The sequence below is a fragment of the Pseudochaenichthys georgianus genome, chromosome 3 (assembly GCF_902827115.2).
Source record: "Pseudochaenichthys georgianus chromosome 3, fPseGeo1.2, whole genome shotgun sequence".
In the NCBI taxonomy this organism is placed as follows: Eukaryota; Metazoa; Chordata; class Actinopteri; order Perciformes; family Channichthyidae; genus Pseudochaenichthys; species Pseudochaenichthys georgianus.
The window spans coordinates 36,304,401-36,319,645 of NC_047505.1; the positions used below are offsets into that span (position 1 = coordinate 36,304,401).

General features: G+C 39.3%; 1 protein-coding gene across 4 annotated transcripts; it reads left to right on the top strand.

Moving 5' to 3' along the window:
- The first annotated feature begins 6,249 nt into the window (after positions 1-6,249).
- btbd10b (BTB (POZ) domain containing 10b) lies at positions 6,250-13,648 on the top strand. 4 transcript variants are annotated; one of them, XM_034111339.2, is made up of 9 exons: positions 6,261-6,360; positions 6,783-6,928; positions 8,510-8,706; positions 9,182-9,494; positions 9,616-9,718; positions 10,121-10,241; positions 12,020-12,217; positions 12,303-12,413; positions 12,618-13,648. In XM_034111339.2, the coding sequence occupies exons 3-9, from the start codon at positions 8,556-8,558 to the stop codon at positions 12,944-12,946; spliced, it is 1,326 nt and encodes a 441-aa protein (XP_033967230.1). In that variant the 5' UTR covers positions 6,261-6,360; positions 6,783-6,928; positions 8,510-8,555; the 3' UTR covers positions 12,947-13,648. The 4 variants fall into 4 exon arrangements, with proteins under 4 accessions (XP_033967221.1, XP_033967249.1, XP_033967230.1 ...); XM_034111348.2 differs by having other exon boundaries at positions 8,513-8,706; XM_034111330.2 differs by lacking the exon at positions 6,783-6,928 and having other exon boundaries at positions 6,250-6,360.
- Positions 13,649-15,245: the final 1,597 nt, after the last annotated feature.

The following is a 15,245-nucleotide window of genomic DNA, read 5'->3' on the forward strand; positions in this document are numbered from 1 at the left end:
GAAACAGCTGTCACAGAAAGCTGTTTTCTCATTGTATGTATTTTGAACAAACCTACCAAACCTTCCAATTCTGTGTTCTGCCCTTTATTGTAATGTTATTGTATGCCTACTGTTAGGATGTTTCATTATTTAATCACCTCTTTCTGTGTTTCAAGTTGTTCTGATCCATAACTTTTTAATTACCTTTAGAGGTGCAGAGTAAACTCAGTGTTGTTTTAGGCACATTAATGAGTTTTTCTATCAAAGTAAAGCATTGTAAAAAAATAAAAAAGGAATCTCAGTGGATCTTAGTCTTCTTAACTGAACTGTTGGATAACAGCAACCTCTTGTGGATGAAACTTAAAATATGATGTGCAGTTTTGATAACATTTGACAATTTAATATACTAATAATAATAATAATAGAACAACAGAACATCCAAGACAAATTATATATGACTGTTGAGGGTCAAGTTAAAATGACCGCCAAGTAGCTTTTACCATGGGATCTATCAAGGTGTGTCTTAACTTATAACAAAACATGATAAGTTATTTCATTCATATTTTTCATTATATATTTTTTTAATCCAAATCTGATTCTCCAAGAAAGTAATGCTGTCCGAATAAAAAGTACAATATTGGCCTCTGAATTATAGTTGTTGGAGTGCAAGGCTGAACCTGTCTCTGCGGTCCTGCCTGACTCTCACCATACTACTTCCCTGATGGCTCCCACAGGATTGTTGACATCCTCGTGGATTCATCTTATTATTATAGACACATGCATTTCCAAACATTTGGACTACCTATGTTGTAAATGTATTATCTTTTCGATTTACACACGGTATCTATTGCACGTCTGTCCGTCCTGGGAGAGGGATCCCTCCTCTGTTGCTCTCCCTGAGGTTTCTCCCATTTTCCCTTTAAACTGTGGGTTTTCTCTGGAAGTTTTTCCTTGTACGATGTGAGGGTCTAAGGACAGAGGGTGTCGTATTGTCATACTGATATTCTGTACAAACTGTGAAGACCACTGAGACAAATGTAACATTTGTGATATTGGGCTATATAAATAAACATTGATTGATTGATTGATTGATTGATTGATTGATTGATTGATTGATTGATTGATTGATTGATTGATTGAAGTACAGAGTAGACACAGTCCCTCTTTACCCAATCTCCTGAACATACTTCACTTTATGTATATATATATATTCTATATGGGTGTAATTGTTTTGATTCTTTCCTCAAATATGAATAGATCTTATAGTATAAGATATAGTATCTGTACTGTATAGTCAAGGTCAACATTTACCCACAATGAGTAATCTCACCGCATCTCCAGCAATGAAAACCAAAACTGCAAGACTTTATTACAAATTATTGTAGAAATACCAAAATGCTCAAATATAAAAGCGTGTTTGATGAATTTTTGAGAACTTTTGAGGAGTTGCAGCCTATCAAAATATCATAACAAATGTGATAATTGCATTGAAATAAGTTACTTTTGTTCTAAAATATACTTATTGGAATATTAATGGGTTTGGCATAAGTAGCACTCCTCCATTAATGCAGCAGAACGAGAGATATTGTCTTGTTTATATCATGCAGACTTACTGTAAGTGAAGATTTAACGCAGCTCCCTCTGGGGCCACAAAGGGCGAAATACAGATCTATGTAAATATGCTGCAGCAATGCACAAGACGTGTTCATAGATTTTACAGATTGAGGTGTAACGGGGAAACGGGGAAAAAAGGTTGGGGGGGATGAATAATATGTTAGATTTTTTTGTTGAGAATTTGTAATGTCAATGAGAATAATATTAATGATGATAACGAAGAGATGTAAAGGTTTGCTGCAGGCCATGTCCTGTTGGGCTCTTTCTTTGTAGTGCATGGCCTCTATGTGCACAACAGTGAAGAGACACTAACTACCAACTTGACACCACCACCACCTGTGCCGGGTAGTCAGATGGACATTGCAAAAGTTTGTGATAGATTGATGTGAGTGTGGGTATCCACTGGCATGTCCCTGCAAAGCTGTTTCAAGAAAGAATAAAAACATTTGGTTTGGCAAAGAAACTGTTGAATAGCTAACATGATTTGGTTGCCCACACATCTGAATGATTTATTGCTGCACTGGATTCTCCCCCCTCTAGGCTTCACAATGTGTTTGTTTGGTTTCACCAGTGAAGTTGGGATGATGTCAACAATCTAAATTTATCCTGTTAAGTTACATGATATCTTTCAGTGAGGTGACCTCATTTCATGAAATAAGTAACTCCATTTATAGCTTTCTGGGAAAGCATTATGTGATCACGGTGTCCTTCAATATAAGGCCTTTAAACGTACAATGCAAAGGCCATACAACTATATGAGCAGGAAATATGAATCTGAAAATCAATGAAAGAGCTATCAAAACCCAAATATGTACAGAGGCAGCCTATTTACAGCCAACTCATTTATATATATATATATCAAAGAGATGAGCCATTTTAGGTAAATTACTTTCTTTGTGACTTGGGGGTGACCCAAGTTAATGATTTGCGTGCAATTCTTCCCATCAATCCCTGTCAGGTTCTCTAGCACACCAGCTGCATACCATTGCTGAGATGGCTCACATTGTGACCGCATGAGGTAATGAGAGCAACTCACTTGAGTATAGTACACATGTACAAAAAATCTAGCCTAGTCGAAACCACAGGTGGTGCTGAGTGCTGTTTACGAGCATGATGGAGAGAGTTGATGAAACTCAGTTCAGCATCAACTATATGGCCCTACATGTAACCTTCTTTTTGAGTGAGATGAGCAGGTCTGATGTAACAAACTAACGCCTTACATGGATTTCTGTGGCAGATTGGTGATGGTAAATGGGACAAATCTTCATATTCTTAACTTAAATAGCGAGCCTGACACTGTATTAATATACATAATAATGCAATAATGCATATTCTAATTACATTGTGAGAATAATACACATCCAGCAGTGTAATGCACAGTACTCCAAATTATTAATAACACTTGAACTGCTGCAAAATGAAACATTTTGGGTTTTGGGGGTTACATCATCAATTGAAATGAAAACAAAAAATGAAGCCTCTCTACAAAGATTATAATGTGAAAACATGCTGAGGACACTGAAAATACTGGGCATATTGTGCAGGGCAGCATTATGACAGAAAGATAAAGGTCCTTCTGTGGCACTCTTTTCTCCAGTCATGGCATAGCCATTCCTTTGCGCCTTTTAGAAAATGTCTTTCATGGTTACCTAATGCACCTTGTGACACTGTGACAAGGTTATCCCTAACCCATATGTCATTTAACTGCAATACTGCATTCCATATTTAAAAGTTAACTTTATGTTTTTCAACACATGTATTTTTTCAAATGTGTAGTCGACTCATTCTTACTAGTGTCATGGGTGCAGAAAAGGTACCTGTATTTCAATGATGTGTTGTTTTAATCTTAATGGGAAAAATCTGTTAAAATGTACATTTGAAATAGACCAGATATCTGTGGACAACTCCACAGCTGATGCAAGGTAAGTACTCTCCAGGTTCTACAGTGAAGTAATTGACAGACAATTTGGCATGTGTAGGAGAACTCTGCAGAGATTCAGTCAAAGAGCAGGTGCAGTCTCCTGACTCGATGAACATCCTGCACTAAATAGTCGTGGCCATCTCCTGTGTGGCTGACAGCACTGGATTGGTCCCTTTGCTTCATCCCCTTCAAGCTGGCCCAGTTTAACCTCTTCCTGACCTTTAGATGCTTGCATGAGGTGAACCATAAAATAAATTACATTGCTAATAAACTAAGCTTGACAGTCATTGCCATTTCAAAGAGTATATGTTTTCACTGCAGTCCCACTGCATGAGACATATCTAATTGGGGATCAATAACGAAATTAGTTTCATAAATAAAAAGTGTTTCATCTGACACAAAAGTCCTGATATTCAGCATGACTAGTATAAATGTTACAAATTCAAAAACAGGGTGACGAACGGGGCACTTTGTGGAGGTGTTGAAAGATGAGTTAGTAGTGACTGGTGGTAGAGGTGGTGTCATGTAGATGCCTGTTCCCATCGATGCATTTGAAAAGTGACATCAACATCAACAGTGAAAATGGCTTATTGATGACCAGGGGAGGGGGGCTACGCTGTATATAAAGGACAGAACCGTCCGTGCACGAAAGACTGATCAACAAGTTTGCCGAACAAATCTTGACAAACCTATTTTTCCTGGATATAAGGACAGAAAACCTGGTAAGAATGACATGAAAGTGGATCCGTTGTTGAATATATAATTGGATAATTGGATATCATAAAAATATATATTAGGGGGCAAGGACATTTGTTTTTTCTAACCACTATTTCACTTTATTTGTTTCAGTTTCTCAACATGTTTTCATTGAGGTACTTTGAAGCATTGGTTCTGATACTCTTCCTCGCCAGTTTACACATAGAGGCAAGACCACTGAGGTGAATTTGTTTTATTCTCATTGAGAATTCTAAGAATTATTAGTTAATTATTAGAAATAATTAATTATAATGAATAATCCATTTATGATGAATTAATTTCTGGGTATTTTTTATTTCTACAGAAAGAGAACCATCAGTGAGGTACAGCTAATGCACAACGTTCGGGAACACAAACAAGTGGGAGACAGACAGGACTGGCTTCAGGAAAAGTTAAAGGACATCACCGTTGCTAGTGCCAAACCACAACATGGACAATCGGGAAATATTGTCAATATTTGTGCCAAGGATGTTCTTGGATTGAAAAAGCGGAAAAGTTGAATTAAACCTATTTTTAATATTTTATTGTATCAAACAGAAGCCCCATGCGACATTTGAGGATCTGACAGTGAAACATTTTTTCTAGCTGCTATTATTTTGTATGTATGTCCTATTGATAATTTATTATGATGTTAATGTTTAATTAGATTTGTTATTGTTTGTTTTCTTATTTTATTTTTTATGTATTTCTCTCTCGTATGTTAAATATTTGAATTATATTAAATTAATTAATTTGTTTACATTATTTTACAATGTCTAGCAACTGTTAAATTCAATATCTCAGTCCATCATATGGAAGAAAATGTCTTCACACATGGTTTCTAAAAAAGGTAAATATTACCTCATACTCCCGTTCTGACTACATGTTTTAAATTAACTAAATTAATGTTTTTTACTGTGTAAACAAGGACCAACTACTGTAAACAGCTAGTCTTATATGTACTCTATGTATTGTTTCACTTGCCCATTAGAGGCATCCTCTCATGTAATTAATTGAAGGAGAATACATTAATGTTTTTGCATTCTAGTCTTGACTTGCACAATCCTTGTATTTTCCTCTATACTAAATTGTTTCTATTGAAACATGTTCAGTGCTGATTAAACATTTTAAAATCATATCACCAAGCTGTTCAGTATTGTTTCCATGTGTCCCTTTTATGAGCTACAACAACTCAACAGAGATGCTAATTGTGTTTAACATTTCTGGGAAGGTCAAGGTCTTGAGATTCAACAGTAAAACAAACTATTTCAAAAAGGGATTTCTTGTATGGCTGGTTTATTCATTTGTATGAGACTTTACCATGCCTATAGACAAATCATACTCCAAAGTTGCAAAGCTGATTCAAATTCTCGGATCTTTCTATTTGTTTTATTTATTCATTTATGTATTCATTTTAAAATAAATGAATATTTTTATAATTATAATTTCATGCATAACCATTGTAATTATATCTGTTACTAAGCTATTTTCCATTTTAAAAACAATTATAGGCATATTGCTTATCCATCACAAAACCTCTTTATTAACCTCCATTTTCCACAAGGATTAGAAACATTACAAATCCTCGGGCAAAATTAGACGTCCAACTGTATTCTAGTAGGCTAATGTGATTATTGAATTTGTTTGATTCATCATGTTCCTATATTCATTAACATTTCCTTGTCATTAGCGTTTGTATCTTTTCAAATGTATGTTTATTTCCTGACGTTCATCTTTATATACGTTTGTATGTGCTTACGTTGATAAATAAAGTGAGTGGAGAAAAAAAAGAACAAAGAAACATGTCGCAAGTCTCGTGAGACTTTAACAAACGATTTCCTTTTAGGGAAATAGTAAAACTCCTTTACCAAATGTTGAAAACAAATCGATAACCTTCAAAACATTTACATTTTGTACATCTCTTTTCATACGTTTCAAACAAAGTGAATGTGAATAACTGGCAAGTTTGGCAACAGCCATAATTTCTAGCTTTGTGTGCGTCTGTACGTCACGTCTAGCCGTCGTCACGTCGGACGTCAACTCGTGTTTTGAAAAGGAGATGGCTAGTTAACTGGTGGGATTAAACTACAGCGGAAAACGTAGCCAAACTGGTAACTATACTTGATATATTTTGCCCTACCCGTTTCGAAAATGACAGCTCCTATGTCGGTACAGTTCGTATAACTCCACTAGCCGCAATGCTATCCTAGAATACTATGCTAATAGTGTTGTATTGTACCGCTAGCAACACAAGCTAATGTTAGCTAGCTAGGTATGCTCACGCAGCAAATTAGTTTAGCTAAGCTAACCGTCAGCCTGACAGCAGCGTTGATTTGGTTATGAGATGTGTACAACTCCTCTAACCATCAAACGTCAAGGACAAACCACTATCACCGAGGTGGATTTAGACTCAAGTCAACAGCACATGTGAACCCCCTGTCAAACTATTACGTTAGCTGACAGCTGCTAGCCCGTGGTTTGCTAGCAGTTGATCTGGGGATTGAACTGACTTGTTGATTTCGTCATTAACCAGATAATGTACGGTGAAATGTCCAGACCAGACTCCCCACTGTACGGGTGATGGCAGCACGTCTAGTTATATGACAGTAACTCCACTGACACAGAAAACTGGGTTCGAAACGCAACAAGCCGACCTGACAAACTCTGCAAGCATTCGAGGTGAGCCAGCTGAATCAGCCCTCCTGTTCATGCTAGCGGTGTAGTGTCACTCACTGCTACGTGTCTGCACTATACATTACTCACACATGAAGTGTAACATGACTATGTGGCATTAGAGTAAAGCCTTGGTATCACTCAGACCTTTTTTAAATATATGAGATGATAAACCTACAGTTGTTGTACGTATCAGATTATTTATCCTCATGCTGTACATGAATCTGGTTCTGTAATAAGTGATGGTTGTAATCTTAGTACAAAGTAAACCATGTGAAGTTCATTTGAATTATACAAGTAGTCGAGGTCTGCAAAGTGAGTAGAGCTCATTTATACAATCAATGACAGTATTAGTTTGCCTTTATTTCACTGGTTTTGTGATGGCATTATGGGCAACCGATCTGTTAGCAGGTCTGTTATCATGGCAACATTTCATATTAATGTTATTTTTTTTCTAGGCATAAAAAGCAAGATGCTTTAATCCCCAAACACCTACGCAGCAGATGTGCACAAAATACATCACGTTTAGACTCTATGACACCAGCAATGCCCACCACTCACACTTTGGTGTGGTTTTCCTAATCGACAGCATTAGTTTTGGTGCTTAAAGTATTTCTCTCCACTTTGTTGACTTATTTGAAAACTCACATTTTTGGCATTGGTTCCTCCATCCTGCCCAGTGAGGTCCTTTTCCTGTAGGGTATCTTTTTTATTTTTTTGTATACTGAAGGAACAATAGAAAGGCGGATATGAACAGGCAGGAAGCGCTGACACTTATGCCTTTGGTCTCCAGCCAAGAAGGGTGTACCTCCGAGGTTTGCTTGTGGTTAGTGGGGTGGTTTGTACTGACCGCACCTAATTACCCTGCAGCTGTGCCTATCACATCTCCTTTTTTCCTTTTATTGGGTTCAATACCCTGTATACTGATGTTTTATTTCTGACAGTAGTCTGATTTGACCTTCAGGTTTGATAAGCCTACACACTTCTTCTCTGATCTTAAGCTCGTGCATGTCTGATCAGTGTTCTGTATTAAACATCAAACAGGATGTCAAGCTGCTTCCACATCCAACTTGGCTGCATTCTTAGTATTGGCGTCATACTCTTTTACAAGCCTACCGAATGTCGTAGATCTGGTTGTTGTTTTTAGGCCACTTATGTTAGCTTGAAAAGGTCTGGAAAATGATTTAAATAAATGTTTTCTTCTTTCTACTTAAGCAAGAATGACCCTATCGGTTTTATTTGCTGTCCAAAAATATGTATGGTCAGAAAATATTGGACCCTCTTACTGTTGTGAGTGATGAATATAATGTACAGACTTCTATTAAGTCATCTTATTTTACAACGTCACCAATATTTGTGTAACTATGTTTTGGAAATCAAGTATCATTATGAATCGGAATTTTTTTAATGCAATCTTCCCAGCCCTATTGAAAATCCTGTTTAACTGTAAGTGGTGTGAGTGTGTTACACCACTTACAGTTCATTTGTACGTAGTAGTACACATGCTTGTGTGTTATATATTTTAGAGTTTAAATAAAGTGCTTGAGAAAGAGAGAGGAATGTTTGTTATGCTTTTGTTTTGTAAAGCAGCAGTCCGGCCCAAGCGTCTCGAGTGGAGGCAGACGAGAGGAATATGAGCATGCATGGTGCCAGTGGAGGCTCTGACCGTTCACGTGACCGCCGCCGCTCCAGCGATCGCTCCAGGGACTCCTCACACGAGAGAGAAGGCCAGCTCACCCCCTGCATTCGCAACGTAACCTCACCCACCCGCCAACACAACACTGGTGAGTGTGAATGCATAGAATAGAGGGCTTATAACAGCAAGGATATCATGTTAGAGATTCCCGGCTCTAGGCAGCTACTTACCAGCTGACAGCATTTATCAAGTTGAAACCAGACATGGTTTTTTGGCTGTGAAATAAATCCAGTCAGCAGTAATCCACCTGTTTATGTTTAGACGGAGACGGCTTGTTTTTTGGAAAGAACACACATGTTTTGAGTAGGGTCCTGTTCAGTCTGGTTGTTTTGGACCAGATGGTACTAGCAGTGGACCCCTACTGAAATGTATCGCAAAGATGGTAACGAAGCTGGTTGCTTAAGAATGTTTATCATAAAAACTAAAATGATCCAAAACAAGCTTTTAAAATGCTAGAAAATGTACGTTAATTTTTAAGTTGCTCTATGTTTGTGATAGGATGTTTGTCGTCTGTTCAAAGGGAACTAGTCCTGTGAGTAATTGTTCTGCCTGTCTGTGTGCAGACCGTGAACGGGATGGTCCGTCATCGAGGCCCGGCAGCCCGCGGCCCCAGAGGGTCTCCCCCAGCGGCTCCAGCAGCAGCGGGGTGGTGAGCAGTCGCACTAGCAGCCTGTCAAGCACTGAAGGCACCTTCAAGAGCATGGGAGTTGGAGAAATGGTTTTCGTCTACGAGAATCCCAAGGAAGGAGGCGCGGGTGCCACTGTGGGAAACCGAAACATTAGGTCCTCAGAAAGAGTCACTCTGATTGTTGACAACACACGCTTTGTAGTAGATCCTGCTATCTTCATTGCACAACCAAATACCATGTTGGGCAGGTACAGTTCACTTTGACCCAGTCAATTAAATATATATGGATATTAAATAAGGGTTTAAAATAGCTATGGAAAATTCCATTGTTTGTGATTCAGAGACTAAACTAAAGTTTCTTTATTTCAGAATGTTTGGATCTGGAAGAGAACATAATTTCACAAGGCCCAACGAGAAGGGGGAGTACGAGGTTGCTGAGGGCATTAGCTCAACAGTTTTCCGAGCAATTCTGGTCAGTCTCTCTCTTACATTTACTCTGTTTATAAAAATGACGGTGGACTAAAATATGACTACAGTCATAGACAAAATTACCATAGTCCAAAACATCACCCAACAAAACAAAAGTAAAAAAAGGCAAAATATAATAACCTTCATAGGAATGGGATTCATAGAAAAATAATCCTTATACACACTTTATCTAGAGAACGGTGGGATTAATAGGCAGGCAAATAAAATCATGCAAGCTAGCTAAAGTAGCATGTTAGCTTCCCATTGATCGATGGTGCCAGGCGTAGTTTATCCGCTTAAATATACTTCATACTTACGGAATTATTTTATTGATATTTCATGTGTGTTACGGTATTAATAAAGTGTTTGAAATGACTGCCTTCTGTGATTTCTCTCTAATTGACAGGATTACTATAAATCTGGGATAATCCGCTGTCCTGATGGAATCTCTATCCCTGAGTTGCGTGAGGCGTGTGACTATCTATGCATCTCCTTCGACTACAGCACCATCAAGTGCAGAGACCTTAGTGAGTATTTCCTCTGGGGGGCTAGGGCTGTTAGTGTTACCCATTAACAGAAGCAGCTTGAGTCAGAGTAAGAGACACAGCAACACTGCCTTGCCTCGCACTAAAGCCTTACACAACACAAATAAAGCGGATTATCACAAATCTAATCTATTGTAGCTAGATTTTTCATTACTCTTATATTACGTGGTGTAGAGCAGGGGGTCCGGACCGGTACCGGGCCGCCGAGGTGTTACTGCCGGGCCGCGAAATAGCTGTGAGTTTATCGTAATATTTGCAGAATTATAAATATATAAAAATATTTTATCATAATATTTTTTTCAAAAAGTGTTTAATTTTTGCACCTATACCAGTCATATTATTTAATCCACTAGCCCAGTTAATCTTTCACCAGAAAACCGTTGAAAATGGCTTTTATGTTCCGAACTTCCGAGGGATTCGGCGGCTCAGCCTGGTCTCAGCCTCTTGCGCACGAGAAAGTTACCGGTGCGCCAAGTAGGAAGAGGAGCGCACAGGAGACAACCGTTTCATTGCAGACTGTTATGTTTATGTGGGGAAATGGCAGTGCATACATTATTTGAGATATATTTCAAACTCGGACTTCATTTTAAGGACACGTCGGCCAGGGGTGTAGAGCCATTTGTTTAAGCACCGGATTGGCAAAACAGGAGAGTCTGTAAACCAGTCTGCCTTGATCTATGAATTCATGTCCGGGACTCTCACGGTATCTGCTGTCCGCAGCTGTTTTATAGAAGGAAAACCTCCTTCACTTCATAAAATGGCTGCAGGCAGCCTCAGGAGGCAGCGGGACGTGTAACTCCGCCTCTGAGAAGTGCAGCACCAGCGCGCCGAGAGCTGTGCCTTTTTACGCACCGCCTTCGCTGTGTTTACCTTCATCAGAACAGCTTAAGAGTGACTGCAGGCTGCTACGTGTTAACCACACACACCTCTACACACATCTCTACACACATCGAACTGCCCGATTACTCCCCCTTTTATTAGTTTTATGAAGGAGATGTCCAGTCACCAAGGCGCATGATGTGTGTGTATGTGCTCAGCTCTGTACGTTCGGTGTGTTTGTGTCTGTCCGACACTGGCATTTGTTTTCAAATGACCATGAACAGTAATTTACACACATCTGGCTAACTCCATAGGCAGCATATAGGCATATAGGCTGTTCCCAAAATAAATTAGTTTAATCTTAATCTCGATGTAGTGCTAAATGCTGTCGATGTGCACCGGAACGAACGTCACTATCATAATATCTTCTGAAAACAAATGCCAGTGTCTACACACACACACACACACACACACACACACACACACCCTGGCGACCGGACATCTCCTTCATAATGCGCCTTCTCCTCGTTTTCCCAGCATTCACTGGATTATCCGTAAATCATACAAACAAAACCAAAACGTTGATTTATCTGTTTTCCCGTTTTGGTTTAAAAACTGAATAACGTCGGTTTTTTGGTTTTCCGTTTTTCCGAAAAACCTAAAAACGACACCGGTTCTTTTTTAAACGTTGTTAATATGTTTTGGATGCATATTGTTCTAGTATTTGTTCAGGCCGTTACATACAATTAGCCTCTGTTGCTACCTGCTGGTGGTGAGTAAATATTAAAATCAGTTAAAATTGACAACTGGTCCGCGATTTTTGTTTAATGTATCTGCCGGTCCTTGGCACAATAAAGGTTGGGAACCCCTGGTGTAGAGCACTGAGAGCCAGTATGACTTGGTTCACATTGTATAACCCAAACGCCCTGTGTTGTTATCAGGTGCTCTGATGCATGAGCTGTCCAATGATGGAGCTCGACGGCAATTTGAGTTTTACCTGGAGGAAATGGTTCTGCCTTTGATGGTGGCCAGTGCCCAGAGCGGAGAGAGGGAGTGTCACATTGTAGTGCTTACTGATGATGATGTGGTGGACTGGGATGAAGAATACCCACCGCAAATGGGAGAAGAGTATTCACAGAGTGAGTACACACAATTACAGACGCACAGGTCTGCACGTATACAAAAGAAAGACGTGTGTTCAAATGTTGTTTTCTTTCTTTGCAGTTATCTACAGCACAAAACTGTACCGATTTTTCAAGTATATTGAAAACCGAGATGTTGCCAAATCAGTTTTAAAAGACAGAGGATTGAAGAAAATAAGACTGGGCATTGAAGGTAAGTTCAACCATGTTCTCCATTCAATCATATGGAAAGACCAAAGTCATAAAATAAACATCAGAATTATTTCCTTGACATTTTTTTATTGTGTTGAGCACGTCGCCTCCTGGTGAATAAACCTTCGTGTCCTCATTCTGGTGTTTTTGTATTCCAGGATGACAGTAAAAGGCTAATGATACTTCCACACTTCTCTTTTGACAGGCTACCCTACATATAAAGAGAAGGTCAAAAAGCGACCAGGTGGACGTCCAGAGGTAATTTACAACTACGTCCAGAGGCCCTTCATCCGCATGTCCTGGGAAAAAGAGGAGGGTAAAAGCCGCCACGTGGACTTCCAGTGTGTGAAGTCCAAGTCCATCACCAACCTGGCGGCCGCGGCAGCAGACTTCCCCCAGGACCAGCTGGTGATGCACCCCGGCCCCCAGGTGGACGAACTGGACAACCTGTCTAACCAGCTGCCTGATGGCAATCACTACAGCAACAACTACAGCAACGAGCCTGACCCCGATGCACCGTCACCTGCTGTCTGAGGACTCACTGGCCCTCTTCCAATGCCTCTGCCCCCCCCCACTCCTCCTCTTCCTCTAGTCCTCCTCCCAGCATGCTGCAGCATGGAGCGCAGGGGCACCATAACCATATTGCCTTGACACCTCCGTTGCAGCCTTAGAGCCTCAAGAACCTGGTTGGCGGTAGAAACAGAATCATGAGGGACATAAGACTGGTGAAAAGAAGTTGACTATTATTATTTTAGTTTTAGTTTTTTTTACTTGACCAAAGGAATTTATTTTTTCTGTTTGGAATAAAAATGTGTAAAACACTTATTATTAACATTATTATTTAAAATGTTATTGTTCCTTCATTTGATGGGTTTGACTGAGCACTCTCACTGTTTTCTCACAGGGTTTTATTTCACTGATGATATTGATTTGAATTATCTTGGGTGGCCTAACTACTAAATGTGCTTTGGTGGAAATATGACTTTCTGGTCATGGAGAAAAATCAGTTATCACCGCATAGTGTCATGATATCCAATTGGACGCCTCTCAGATGTCTTTGAATCTTGTAATTAGGTATGTAGTCATTGGCTGGATCTGATTTGTGATGTTATGCTCATCCCGCAGCCCAGATATAAAGCAGAGCACAGGCTGCTGGGGTCAGAATCTTTTTGTGCAAAGCTTGAAATTGTTGTTAAAAAGAAAACGCAAAATGATCAAATAAAGACATCAAAGGAAGTTTGTGTATATGTGATGTATGTGATGTTCACTCGACACAAGCTACATGTTTCACAGTGAAGATCACAAGCTTTGTTGTTGCTTTCCTGATGATGGCTCAGTGCTTTAAAAACATCCTCTTCATCCTGACCTGATGTTGCGACTTAATGTTGTATTAATCTATCCTGAGTTGTTGAGCAGTGTATTGCTTGGTGGCCTGGCCTGGTCTCCTTTTCCATATTCGCCACCCTTTCCCTCCAACAGGTTTTTGTACAGAATAGCAGGCCTCCTCTTCCCCATGTACTTTGGTTGGGGATCTTAAAAATGAACCAGCCACTTCTTTGTGATAAATGTGACTCGTTTTATTTTTAACTTGTAGAATATTGTATTGATCCACTCTCTCACCTGCAGCACTTACAGCAGACAGCGACAGAGTGGGACTAGGACAGGTTATGGGTGAGCTGTCCACAGATAAAATGGACTACAACACTTCTTTCACCCATTGTAGCGAAGCACTGTAATTCCAGCAGAGCCGATCAGACGGCCATTCATTTATGTGTGTGTTGGCTGCATGTGGACAGCAGGAGCTTTGGGGAGCCTCATTAACGGTTGATCAAGTGTTGTCCGTTCTGGAAGATGCATGTCTCGCTTGGGGCATTCTGCTAAATCATTCATGCTGCTGTGAATGGTGCAGAAGCTTTTAGGTGTGTTGAGATAAAGAAAAAGGTTTCATTCTAAGGATCTGAGCCTTCTCATCGTAGTTGAAATGCCTGTACTTCATTGTTGTCAGTTGTTCAGAGTGAAGAAAGTAGCCTACATGTGGACAAAATAAGTTCATAAATTGAAAGTAAAAAAAAGACAGGATCAGATACATGAGTGGAAACGGAGATTTAATCAATAACTCGGAACCCTTTTAAGATGAGCAATTTAACTTGCATGGGAATTAAATAACCATCTCAGAAACCGGACGAAAGAGGGTTTCTCCTGAAGCATAACATCATCCTTGCATACGACATGACCTATTTGATATTAAACAGGATGTGGAAAGAATCCTTTTTGTGGTGATCATGTAAAAGGCTGCATTTGTGTAGCTCATAGTCTGCTATTAATTGCTATATACTTAACTATTTTCTTCCCTCAATCAAATACAATCAAAAATAAATGTTCAGTTTTATAATAAAAGAATCAATGTCAGCCTGAAACTAAAGTGTGAAGAGTGAACAGATGGCAGAACTAATCACATTATCAAGTCGGTCATATGAGCGTTTTGTTGGCTCCGGGGATTAAAGCGCCATCTTGTCTTTCTGCTTTCCAACACAGCCTCCTCCCCAAACATCATAATCCCTGGGGTTTTTCCCCTATTACAACATTACGAATCTGGTTTGTGAGATCAAATTTAATGTCAGAATGGAAAGATACATATTTTATCACAATTATTTTAAAGTTCTGGATCTCTCAGCAATAATAATACTAATAATAAATAATAACTATAATAATAATAATTATAATTAGGACTTGGATGTAACACATGGGGCTCAGGTCTTCTCTGTCTTTTCTTTAATTGTCACCACACGCTCGTATACAGTCGAACATTATTATATTTTTCTAAAAGATGGGC

What these genes read in the sequence shown, in the direction of transcription:
- btbd10b (XM_034111330.2), top strand. Translation starts at nt 8,556, where the DNA reads ATGAGCATGCATGGTGCCAGTGGAGGCTCTGACCGTTCACGTGACCGC. An exon ending in CACCCGCCAACACAACACTG is followed by an intron (nt 8,707 to 9,181) that starts GTGAGTGTGAAT and finishes GTCTGTGTGCAG; the next exon opens with ACCGTGAACGGGATGGTCCG. An exon ending in CAGTTTTCCGAGCAATTCTG is followed by an intron (nt 9,719 to 10,120) that starts GTCAGTCTCTCT and finishes TCTAATTGACAG; the next exon opens with GATTACTATAAATCTGGGAT.